Consider the following 13375-nt stretch of genomic DNA (forward strand, 5'->3'; position numbering starts at 1 on the left):
GCCACAATATTTTCGGTCATTTACAAAAAAAATTGATAAGTATATTTATAATAACATATTTAATGTGTTGTTTTCTCTATGTAAATTGGCGACTATTCTCGTAGTATTTGATTTGAGTTTAAGAATTGATGTATTTAGTTGGATTTAGAGTTTAGTTCAAATTTAATTTTAATATTATCTATCTTTTGTTTATATTTACGGCATGGTTATATTTTAAATTATATACTCCTTTAGAATAAGATATACTCTATTCGTCCGTGAAATGTTGTCTACTTTTGTCATTTCAGTACGTCCGTGAAATGTTGTCCACTTTGCATTTTTTCGATATTTAGTAAATAAAGCACTTTTTCCACTAACTCATTATATTCACATTCTATTATAAAACTAATACTATTATATTCCACGTTCCACTAACTTTTTTCATTCACTTTTCTTCACATTTCTTAAAACCTGCGCCGAGTTAAATGTGGAAAATATTTCGCAGACGAATGGAATAATATTTATTCTCTTTTGTGGCTGTATTTGTATTTTTTAATATATTATTTTTATTAAATATATTTATTTATTTATTGAGTATAATATATAGTGTAATGGAGTCCCCGCCAACAATATTTTCTGCGTCCGCCACTGGATCAATATAAGTAATAATGTTGTTTCTAATGGGTGTTAAAGATGTTTTGAACAGTTAATTATAAAATTTTATCCCAGATTTTAATAGAATTCCAACTTATGAAAAAGTTCACTATACTGCATAAGTTATTTCTTTTACGACCAATTTTTAAGTTCAGAGAGATACCAAATACTCCATCGGTTTTGTCTCATTAGAAATGAAACGTTTTTAAAAATAGAAATAATTTTATCTCTACTTTTGCCTCTCTCTTACTTTACTCTCTATTTTTTAACTCACAAAACAACACTGTATAAAATCTCTTGCCGAAAAGTAAATATTTCATATTTATTGGGACGGAGGGAGTATATCACTCCATGATTTTTTGATATTTTCTAGTAAATTGCTAAAGTATAAAGAGCATAGATAAATTGATAGATTTCAAAATTCAAGATAAAATTGATAATAAAATCCAGTACAAAGCAACTTTAATTAGGACATCTCCTTCCCAACGACTAGTGCTGTTCATGTGAGAGAGAGAGAGAAAGAGGAGGCACATGAAGAAAGGTGAAAATAGTAAGTGGGTGTTTACAGAGCTAGTAAGAAAAAGAAAAGAGAGCAGCACAGTTAAAAAAGCAGTAATAACAGTACAATTATCTCATGACTAAACAAAAAGAAACAATTAAATCACCCTCTAAACCAATGTAAAAAAATCTTAATTTGTGGCTTTAGTTTATGGGTTTCCGTGTATGTGTCAGAGGCAGGGGCTGCCATAAAGGCACCAGTGTCAGCAGATGCCCACAGAGCTGCTGCTGCCTCTGCAGTAGTCATAATATATGCACAGTACACGCTCAGACATAGACACACTCAGAAATTGAAATTGAAATTGAAATTGAAATTGAAATTGAAATAAAAGAAAAGAAAAGAAAAGAAAAGAAAAGAAAAAGAGAGTGTGTTGTTGCTGCAGCAGTGTGATCAGAACCATTAGTTTTTATCCATGTACAGAAGATTCTGCAGCTCAAATGGTCCCTGAAATAAATATACCTACTCCCCCCCCTCTCTCTCTCCATTCACCCTTTCCCCTTTCTTCTCTCTCAGTACTTTCATCAAACACCTTACCCTCTCTCTCTCTCAGAGGAAGAAAAAGGAAGAAGAAGATGATGAGTGGTGGTGGCGGTGGTGTAAGGAGTAGTAGTGGTAGTACAAGGTTTCCTTTCACTGCCTCGCAATGGCAAGAGCTTGAGCATCAAGCTCTTGTGTTCAAGTACATGGTCTCTGGCATGCCCATTCCTCCAGATCTCCTCTTCACCATCAGAACCAGCCTTGATTCCTCTCTCTCCTCCAAATTCCTCATCCACCAACCCCAACACAGTACTGCTTTTTCTTTCCCCTTTTCTCCAATTTTTGTTTTCTCATTGAAATTGGTGTTAGTTTCTTTTTTGTTTTCGAGTTTTTTACGCGTAAAATCTTGGTGTTGCTTTATCTTTGTTTTGTTTTGTTTTGTTTCGTGTGCCCTGTTTGTTTCTTGTTTTTGGTGATTGGAATAGTATTAATTTGTTTTCAAGGACGATTATTTAGTGGATATTTTGGTTGCCTTCACGCGTCTACTGTATTTTCCACGTTAAATCTTGGTGTCGTTTTGTTTCGTCATTGTTTTAGTTGTTTTTTTCTGTTAACTTAATCTTGGAGTACTTTGGTGCGTTTATGGTTTTTTCGCGTTAAATCTTGGTGTTGTTATTTTCTGACGAACGGATTGGTGCAGTTGGATGGAACAGCTTCCACATGGGCTTCGGCCGGAAGATCGACCCGGAGCCGGGGCGGTGCCGGAGGACAGACGGCAAGAAGTGGAGATGCTCGAAGGAGGCGTATCCCGATTCGAAATACTGCGAGCGGCACATGCACAGAGGCCGAAACCGTTCAAGAAAGCCTGTGGAAATTCCGTCGCCCACTTCCGCTGCCGCAGCAGCCTCGCCGTCGCTTCACGCCCGCAATGTGTCCGCGTCCTCCTCCTGGTCGACGACTCCCATTTCTTACCTCGCATCCACGGCCGCGGAATCGCACTTCCTCTATCCTCATTTCCCCTCTTCCCGACCTGCCGCGGAGAGCGCGAACTTTTTCCTTGATTCGAATCTCCATTCGCACCCTCCGCTTAAAGACTGCAGGTTTACCGTCTCTCCGTCCCAAGTTAATTGAGTAATAAAGAAAATGATTTTTATTAAGCTAAATGCACTTAATAAAATAGAATAGATTTTAGTAATTGGTTTTTGTTAAAATAGAAAATGATTTTAATAAAAGAGTATTAATAGCTCATGTTGGGTTAGGATAGATGGAGTATATTTTATTACCAACTTCAATGTTATGGGTATCGGGGCGGCGCGCCGGCCGCCCCCTTCCCGCCGAGCTATAGTGGAGCGAGAGGCCACCCCGAGCCGGACGCCATTTCCGGGGTGGAACGCCCATCGGCGAGTTTAGTGCGAGGACGCGCCGGTCCCGAACCTCCGGGGCGATAGGCGCGCCGACCGTCCCCTTGAATTTTCGGCCCTTGAAATTTTTAATTTTTTTTAATTTTCGACATTTTTTGAGAGAGGAGGGGAGAAGGAAGGAGGAATTTTTTTTAATACACGTTTTTTGTTATTATTGATTTAATTGGTTATAAAATTTCGGGGCTATTGGAAGTGTCAGCCTATAGTGGCGGAAACTTTTTTTTTGGGCGCGGACAAAAAAACTGTGGACAAATAAGGGGGCGGGGCTATTGGGGACGTCCGCCTTAGAGTGGATACTCTAAACTAAAGCAACTAACAAAATGTGGGATTTAAGTTTTCTATTCTAATAGACTAGTGTTTGTGTGTAGGCTTGGGATTAAAGGTGAAAGTGACTTCTTCTCGTCCGAGACGTTAAAACACAACGACACCGCGTACCACTCCGACAAGAGCTACCGCCAATACGAGCAGGAGCGGTACTACACTTCGGAGGAACGGCCGAAGAAAGTGATGCACCATTTTATCGACGAGTGGGCACCAAAAGACACTGACACCGACGACAAAATGCCGACGCACCTGTCTATGTCGGTTCCGAATTCGCTGCATGACTTCTTTGTGACACAAAAATGGTAAAGATTCTTGATCCAGAAAAACCAATGCCATTTTGCAAATCAGACAAAATGTATTTTCATGTGTGTTTTTTTTTCTTAGTATTAATTGATTTATTGTTTTGGTGCAGAATGAATGAAGGAAACGGGGGGAGTGGTGGAGGGTGGTTGGGACACAGTTTTTATTAGTTTTCCTTGAGTGGAAAGTGTAGTGTGTGGGAATCTGTTGGATTTTGGTATTCTATATTGTTTGAAAGCCACCTGCCAATTTTGCCTCATGTTTTTACTCCACTTTTTATCATCACAACAAATTGACTGTACATCTCTCACTCTCATCACTTCAACGAACTAACCTAATAATGTTGAGAATAACTAGTGTAACTATTTCTAGGTACCCCTTGTTCATCTAAAATTTGGATATTCCATCATAATATATAAATTTATGTGAATTATCTAATTCTGGCAAAATTTTGATTTTATGCATAACTATACGATTCCATGTGGGGCCCAATTTAAGAACGGCCGACTCCGGTTCAAAATGGATGATTTTTTGGCCCGATTTAAAAACTGGCGATTCCGGTTCAAAATGGACAATTTTTATTGCCAATGCGTCAATCGATGATTACTCATCCGAAACTTCTAGAATCAAACTATGAAACTGACATAATCAATTCCATTTTATTACGTGAGAGGCAGTTATGGTTTGAAAACCAGAACTACTGATCTGATTTCGACCGAGATGGTCGGCTTAGTTTAACCATAGATCTGTCAAGAAAGGAAAAGGGAATATCCTACACACCAAGAAAGGAAAGAAGCATAAACCACTCTATTCTAGGAAGAAGAATCAAATCAATAGGGAATTGATACAATTAGAATAAATTGATCTTTTCCATATTTATCTTGTATTTACAACTATAAAAGGGAGTGCATTGTACACAGTGAAATATAAGATATACAACAGAAATCCTACGATACTTACAATGTTTTCTACTACCAATCTCATATCTCTTGATTACCATCTTTAAGATGGTATCAGAGCAGGCATTTGAGATGGGGACTCAGAAATACGACGTTCCTCATCGTCCCTTTTCCCAGCCTTGTTGATTAACCTTCAACCCTCAACCCTGCAAATCCAAAACCAACCATGTCAGACTCCGAAAACTCAGATACAGAAACACCAAAAAACCACCCAAACCCAATGAATTTTCCAACGGAATTTGCTGCACAATTTGCAGAATTCCTCAAACAAAGTCTCAGAATACCCGACAAAGCGGATTCATCATCGACCGCAGCCACACCACCAAATCCAAACCAACCAGAATCCTTTGGAGAAATCTCCATCAAAACCAAACTCAACGGGGATAATTACCCCCTATGGGTTAATCTTATGGAACGAGCGATTGGGGGGAAAGGTTTGACCTCTCACATTTCTGGAGTTTCAAAACCTCCCCCAACCAATGACCCCGGCTACGCAAGATGGCAGCAACGGGACCATTGCGTATTCAATTGGGTCATCAACAATCTCGAGGCAGAGCTCGTGAATGAAGTATCTCAGTACGCTACTGCCCGAGACCTCTGGGAAGGCCTGGCAGTCACCTACGGGAGCGGGGCTGATCCGTTTCAAATCTATGACCTGCACAGACAAGTCATGACAGTCAAACAGGGGAACATGACATTGGAGGGCCTATGGAACAAGATGCAGGATCTATGGATATCCATTGATTCCAGAGACCCCAGCCCGACAGACGTCGAGAACTACAACAAAAGGGAGCAACGACATCGCCTCTACCAATTCCTAAGTGCACTGGATGAAAAATACGCAAGCATCAAAAGAGAAATCATGGACAAAGATCCACTACCAACTGTCCGGAAAGCTTACGGGATGGTACGAAGGCATTCAATTAATGAAGGCGTCCTCGGAACCACAGAACCACCGAATAATGGCATCGGCTCTGGACTAGCGGCCACCGACCGAACCCGACCTCCACCACAGTCAAACTCAGCCCCAAACAGAACGTGGAACAGCCGAAAGGGAGACGAAGACAAGAGCAAACTCACATGCTCTCACTGTGGGGGGAAGAAACACACCCGAGACGGATGTTTTTTGCGAATCGGGTTCCCAGAATGGTGGGATGACATGAAAAAGGCAAGAGCTGCCCGAAATCGAAACGCCGGAGGAAGGGCAGCCGTCGCCGTCAGTGACCAACCGTGGAATCACGGTGTTCAAACGGCGACGCAGGGAGGAGCACCGATAGCGGCTGGAGCTTGGGCAGACGGTGGCGGCAGTCAACCGTGGTTCCAGGGAGGACAGATGGCGGCGCCTGGAGTCTGGGCAGGTGGAGAAAACCGAGCTTCCAACGCCGGCGGTGCCCCGGCGGGCAGCATCGGTCCACCACCGGCTGGAAATCGAAGTGCCGAGGAAGAGAGGGGATCGGCCATGGCGGCTAGGGTAACGAATGGAGGTAATGAGGGGTTGAACTCATTTAACCCCTCAGTTTCGAAGTTATATCATTTTCCACCCCAAAACTTAAGTCTATCTCTTTTTAGTCCTCCTACTGCTCAAGTCTCACAAAAACAGCCCCATCCATCCTATTTATCACATTGTTCACCCTATAAAGTCAAAACTGTGCATAATAAGTCCCTAAAGTCCCAAAATCCGAATTATAATTTCGATTTTGAGCCCAATATAGCATGTAAAAATTCTTTTCAAGCCTTAGCACTCTCGTCTACTTCCACCGAAACCCAGGACAAAGATTATCATTGGATTTTTGACTGTGGGGCGACAGACACAATGTCTTGGGATGCATCTGATTTTAAGGACATTTCGGGCACTAGGAAAAAATATATTAGAACTGCTAGTGGGGATTTAGCACAGGTTCAAGGGGCGGGCACTATTACCATTTCACCTAAATTGAGCCTTTCAAATTGTTTATATGTCCCCTCCTTGTCTCATAAATTGGTGTCCGTCAGTCAGGCGACAAGAGAACTTCACTGTAACTTACTAATGCAACCTGGCTGTTGCATTTTACAGGATACGAGGACGGGGGAGATAGTTGGGCGTGGCACTGAACACCGAGGACTCTACTACGTGGATGAGATGGCTCAACAGGGTACTGCGATGCTGACTCAAGGACTGACTGACAGACAGACCTGGCTTTGGCACCGCCGGTTAGGACATCCATCCATAGGATATTTACGGTTACTTTATCCAAATTTAGCCACTTCACACCCTTTGAATTGTGAGACATGTTTTTTGGCCAAAAGCCACCGACATTCATATAAACTCAATAATACTCGTGCGAAGTCTGTTTTTTCTTTAATACACTCTGATGTTTGGGGCCCTGCACCTGTTACTAGTAATAATGGCTTTAGATATTTCTTGTTGTTTGTTGATGATTGCTCTAGAATGACGTGGGTATATTTTTTGAACTCTAAGTCTGAAGTTTTTGATAAATTTACCCAATTCTATAGTCTCATACAAACCCAACACAAACAGAATATCCAAATACTTAGGACTGATAATGGGGGGGAGTATGTAAACACCAAAATGAAACAATTTTTCACTGAAAAAGGCCTTGTTCACCAAACCACCTGTCCATACACGCCTGAACAAAATGGGGTGGCAGAAAGGAAAAATAGGATCCTCTTAGAAATGACCCGAGCCCTAATCATCGAATCCCGTGTCCCACACTCCTTCTGGCCTGAAGCCATAGCCACATCAGTTTACCTTCTTAACCGACTCCCTACCCATATCCTAAATTTTAAACCTCCTTTGGATTTTCTCTCAGCCTATATAGATATTCCATCCTCTCTCACTCTCGAACCCAAAGTTTTTGGATGCACAGTATTTGTCCACATCCCAAAACAGAACCGATCTAAATTCTCACCGAATGCTGTCAAGTGTGTGTTTTTAGGATACGGAAAAAATCAGAAGGGATACCGATGCTATGACCCCAAAACACATCATCTACACACAACCTTGAATTGTGACTTTGTCGAATCTGAGTACTTTTTCCACCAACTTAGCAGTCAGGGGGAGAATAAAACTACAGACTCGCTAAGTTGGCTTCATACACCCTCATCCTTGCCCATCCCAACTCCTACTCCACCGCCACCCGATCCTACACCCGCCGGTCCATTGCCCATGTCTACACTGGATGTCGGTCCATCAGAGGAAGTTAATGTAACCGCCGAGACGTCTCTACCCACTCATATACAGTCTGAGGGGTTCGATGCTTCTACCCCACCATCATCTCCGCCTTCGAATCCTGAGGTAAGCTCTAGTACTCATATGAGTCCTCAGGTTAGTGCTAACGATGTGAGACAGGAGGACAGTGTGGCCCAACCGGATCCAAGTACAAGTGGATATTTACCGACCAGGAGCACAAGGGGTGTGCCACCAAAACGGTACTCTCCAGACTGGCAAGGTCCAAAGTCCAGATACTCAATAGCAAACACTGTTCAGGGACAATACACGGAGATGGCCAGAGCCTTCGAAGCAGCTCTATATGAGGAAGTACACATTCCTCAGTCGTGGGAAGAAGCAATGAGGCATAAACACTGGAGGGAAGCTATGAAGAAGGAAATGGATGCCCTAATCAAGAACGGAACGTGGGAACAATGTATCTTGCCAAAGGGAAAGAAACCAGTTGGATGCAAGTGGGTGTTCACTATCAAGCGACGAGCAGATGGATCAATCGAGAGATACAAAGCGAGATTGGTAGCAAAAGGGTACACCCAGACCTATGGGATAGACTACGATGAAACATTCTCCCCGGTGGCAAAAATGAGTACAGTACGCACCTTATTGTCTGTGGCAGCTTGCAAAGACTGGCCATTACATCAGTTCGACGTGACTAACGCCTTTCTACATGGCGAATTGAAGAAGAATGAGGAGGTGTATATGGAGGCTCCCCCAGGATTTTCGGGAGATTTCGGGAAAGGGGAAGTATGCAGACTAAGGAAGACACTCTACGGGCTAAAGCAATCACCTAGAGTATGGTTCGGGCGATTCTGCCAGGCCATGACAAAATATGGCTACAAACAGAGCAATGCAGATCACACTCTGTTTCTAAAGAAAAGGGATGGGAAGATAACGTGTCTAATCATTTACGTTGACGACATGATTATCACAGGTGATGACATCGAAGAGATCGAAGAATTGAAAAAGAACTTGTTCCAGGAATTTGAGATGAAAGACCTTGGTGCAATGAAGTATTTTCTGGGGATTGAAATCCTGAGATCAAAAAGGGGCATCTTCCTAAGACAGAAAAAGTATGTCTTAGACTTACTGGCAGAAACCGGACTACTCGAGTGTAGACCAGCTGAGACTCCGATTATGATGAATCACGGACTGAAGATCCTTGAGGGGGCTGCAATGACAGATCGAGAAAGATATCAATGCCTTGTAGGGAAATTGATCTACCTCGCCCATACGAGGCCGGACATTGCATATGCAGTAGGAGTTGTGAGCCAGTTCATGCACAAACCTCAGGAAGAGCACATGGAAGCGGCCCTTAGAATTGTGCGGTACCTAAAGGGGACAACAGGATATGGCGTACTACTCGAAAGGAAGGAGAACCTTGAAATAGAGGGGTACACTGACGCTGATTGGGCCAGCAACCCGAACGATAGAAGATCTACAGCTGGATATTTCACCTTCGTTGGTGGAAACTTGGTCACTTGGAGGAGTAAGAAGCAGAAAGTGGTGGCATTATCTAGTGCAGAAGCAGAGTTCCGTGGAGTGAAGAGTGGAATCACCGAGATCTTGTGGCTGCGAAGATTACTCACGGAAATTGGTTTCCCTCCAAAAGAGAAAATTAGACTTTTCTGTGACAACAAAGCAGCTATTAGTATCTCGGAAAATCCAGTCCAGCATGATAGGACCAAGCATGTGGAAGTTGACCGTCACTTCATCAAAGAAAATATAGATAGTGGCATCATCGAACTTCCATTCGTTCGGTCTGAAGAACAACTAGCGGATATTCTGACTAAAGCAGTGCATGCTAAGGTCTTCAAGGAAGTTCTGACCAAGTTAAGTATCGGAGATGCCGTTACTCAACTTGAGGGGGAGTGTCAAGAAAGGAAAAGGGAATATCCTACACACCAAGAAAGGAAAGAAGCATAAACCACTCTATTCTAGGAAGAAGAATCAAATCAATAGGGAATTGATACAATTAGAATAAATTGATCTTTTCCATATTTATCTTGTATTTACAACTATAAAAGGGAGTGCATTGTACACAGTGAAATATAAGATATACAACAGAAATCCTACGATACTTACAATGTTTTCTACTACCAATCTCATATCTCTTGATTACCATCTTTAAGAAGATCCCTAATTTCAAGTGTAAACATTGGTGGCAGACATAAATAAAGACCACAAGGGGTGGCCTGTCACTTAAGCTTTTACCAAGCTAATTTTTTCTCTTTAGTAGTATACTTTTTAGAAATAATTATATTTATCCAAATTTTGTGTAGATTATTATGTAAAAGTTCATCTATTTTTTTCGATTGTAATTTATAAAACGTAGTCCCTACTAATATGGAGTATTTTTTTTCTGTGACTTTTGTTTTCTAACCAGAGATCGGTTAACTACAAAATTAGAATAAATATTAAAGTCAGATTTACCTAGTAGTATATCACTTAATTTAAATAGTTCAGGTTTTCTATGGTTATAATCGCAAGTCCTTGTCACTACTATTTGAATTTGTCGTCGAATCATAACTACCATGAATTTGGCAAAGCTCGGCCGTGAACTTATTTCGAATGCAAAATATATATAAAAAAAAACATTTTGATGTACATTATCTCGTGTGTATGCATACACTAGCTAGCAAGTACCGTCGTAATTTGCAATTCAATGGCCGCCGGCAAGAATTGGTGGTTGTCCTTTTTAGTTTGCAAGATATGGAAAATTATACATCAGTTACATTTTCCTTTTTAGTTTGTTCCACAAAAAATGTTATATTTATTTTTTTAATAAAAAGTTTCCTCTCCTATTAATATAAATATACTATTTTCTATGTTCACTTAACACACAAAACAACATCTCCTAAAATCATGTGTCATTGTCCAAATGTGTCATCCATTATAGGATAGAGAGAGTGCAATTATTCTGTTTTTACCCATCCAATAAAAATAGTACTCCATGTATCTATTTTTTAAGTATTACTAACAATACTTTATTTACTTTTTCTTTCTATTTTTCTCATATTTTACCAATTACATAGTACTATATAATATTCCATTCATCCTAGAAAAATAGACTAGTTTAACATTTTGGATCGTCCCCCAAAATTAGACTAAGTCTATAATTGGAAGTTTTAGTCAATTACACACGACTAATAATGTGGACCTCACAATCTACTAACACTACTTCTAATACTTTAATTTTTGTGTCTCTCTTTCTTACTTTTTCCATCTCTATCTTATTTTACGAATTGCACATTAAAACTCGTGTCATTTAAAAGTTTGTCTATTCTTTTAGGACGAGGGAGTATCAAAATCCATGTCATTCTAAAAATGCCTATTTTTATAAGATAATGAAGTACTCCATCTAGGGTGAGTGAGCATCAAAAAATCCATACTCTCTCTGTCCTATCAAGGATAAACCACTTTCATTTTTAGTTTGTTCCACCTAAGATAGCTTATTACTAAAAATGAAAATCCATGTATCTCCATTTTATTCTCTTTTTATTAATTTATTCTCTTCATTTAACATACTGTATAAAATAAAACTACGTACAATCTCGTTCTGCCTAAAGAAAGGATCATCTTTTTTGAGACGGAGGGAGTGCCATTTTATTATGCTTGAGGTGATTCCATTGAAATTAATTTGGCTAATAATGAGCAGTGAAAAGAAAAAGAGGAAAAAAAGAATTTATGGTGGTGTGACATTGAGTGAGGTAAAAAGGAGGTGTATTTTTGTGTGGGGAAGAAAAGATGCTCCCCATTTCACTTGATAGTTGCAGTGATGTGTTTTGGTTCAAGTGTGTTTTTTGGCAGAGACTTTTGCAGGCTTTTCTACCACATCCTTTTATCTGTAGCTCTGAACTTCCAATTTCAGAACCCCACTAACTTCACTGTTTCCACCACTTTTTTCTTTGCTTGACTGTCACCTCTCACTCCCACCACCTTTACCTCCTTTAATTTTGGGGAAATATTTTTCAATTTTTCTTCATTCTTTTAGTATTTTAATATTTTCTTCGTCCAATTAAACATACAACATTTGAGAATCGACGATACGAGATTTTATATAGTGTTGTTTTCTATATTAATGACAAGAGAGATGAAAAAGTAGAGATAAATTTATTTCAATTTAACAAAACGTTTCATTTTTAATAGGACAATCCAAAAAAGAAAAAATGTTTCATATTTAAAGGGACATTGGGAGTATACTAGTTGGCCTACTACATGTTTCAAACTTAGGATGATTGCAGAGAGCTATTTACAGTTTTAATTTTTACTTAAAATGTGATGAAACAATTGAAATTATCCACGAATCTTTGGAAGAAAAGAAGAAAAAGAATATGTTCATAATTTTATCTAAATTTAGTTTGCGTTCAATTTGATTCTGGCATTTTATTAATTTTTTGCAATCACCCCAGAGAAAAATTGAATATTATTTCTTATTTTTTCCATTTACTCCAACAACTTATTAATCAATTACCATTTTTTTAAGAATTCCATTTCATGCAGTAGTTCCACATTGTTGTAACTTTACCTAGTCTTATTAATTATTTCATGGCCTACATGGGATGTGCAATGCGCTCCTCTTAAACTTTTTACAAAATGACATTAAATTTAATCGGCCCATATTTCATCAATGTAAAAAACTTTCCTAATTAGTCCTACACTTTTCCAGAACCAAAGATGCCAATCCTTTATATTTAAGCATCAAGTAGCAGAGGCATCCAAAAAACAAAAGGCAAAAGAAAAAAAAATATAGTAGTACAAAGCTCACTTCATCGTATTAACTATGACAAAAGAACAAAAAAAATCGCTCACTTCATCTATCGCATTTTGTCATTTTGGATGTTGATTCGAACCAAGGCGTAATGTCAAGTCTCGCACGTTTTCTCATTACAAAACAATGGCTAAGAGCATTTTTTTCTATTCAGAAACGCTAATTTGTGCTTTATATTATTATACAATATATACTTCAAAAAGCGTCATCATTCTTGTTGTTATTATAAGATGCGTTTGTTATAATCTGATTAATGAAATAGAGTCGAACACTCATATTCTCGAATTTTCTAATTTGTCGGTTCTTTCTCGATTGCAAAAATCCACCGCCACTATGCTACATGTCGTGCATCTACTATTCAATATATGTCGTCTGTCTTGTATCAAAAGCCCATAAAATTAAGACCCATGATCGTATAGGTAAAATTCACATTTCACTATTTCATTCTATTTAAAATACAATCAATTGATTTATTAAAATCCGTGCAAAAAATACTTGAGTTAAAATAAGGTGGACGGTAACGAAAAATAAGCACCCAAGTTGTAAATGCAAAATGTGTTAATTCATAGATATATGGATCAGTCTCCATTTTTCACTGTCCCAATTCAAAATTAAAATTATATAAGTAAACAAAAATATAATGTATTAAATTTGGCACAAAACTAGCTATGATAATTTAATTTGTCTCTGGAAAATAATCACATGAGA

General features: G+C 39.2%; 1 protein-coding gene across 1 annotated transcript; it reads left to right on the top strand.

The window, feature by feature from the left end:
- The first annotated feature begins 1157 nt into the window (after positions 1-1157).
- On the top strand, positions 1158-3973 carry LOC121798712 (growth-regulating factor 5-like). Its single transcript, XM_042197850.1, has 4 exons — positions 1158-1978; positions 2370-2769; positions 3459-3716; positions 3827-3973. Coding segments are annotated over exons 1-4 (1008 nt in total). The 5' UTR covers positions 1158-1629; the 3' UTR covers positions 3828-3973.
- Positions 3974-13375: the final 9402 nt, after the last annotated feature.

The sequence above is a fragment of the Salvia splendens genome, chromosome 4 (genome assembly GCF_004379255.2).
Source record: "Salvia splendens isolate huo1 chromosome 4, SspV2, whole genome shotgun sequence".
Taxonomy (NCBI): Eukaryota; Viridiplantae; Streptophyta; class Magnoliopsida; order Lamiales; family Lamiaceae; genus Salvia; species Salvia splendens.

Bases quoted from the DNA above. Each gene is read 5' to 3' on its own strand.
- LOC121798712 (XM_042197850.1), top strand. From the start codon at position 1,630: ATGGTCCCTGAAATAAATATACCTACTCCCCCCCCTCTCTCTCTCCAT. The intron at 1,979-2,369 runs GTACTGCTTTTT...GGATTGGTGCAG, and splicing joins CATCCACCAACCCCAACACA to TTGGATGGAACAGCTTCCAC. The intron at 2,770-3,458 runs GTTTACCGTCTC...GTTTGTGTGTAG, and splicing joins CCTCCGCTTAAAGACTGCAG to GCTTGGGATTAAAGGTGAAA.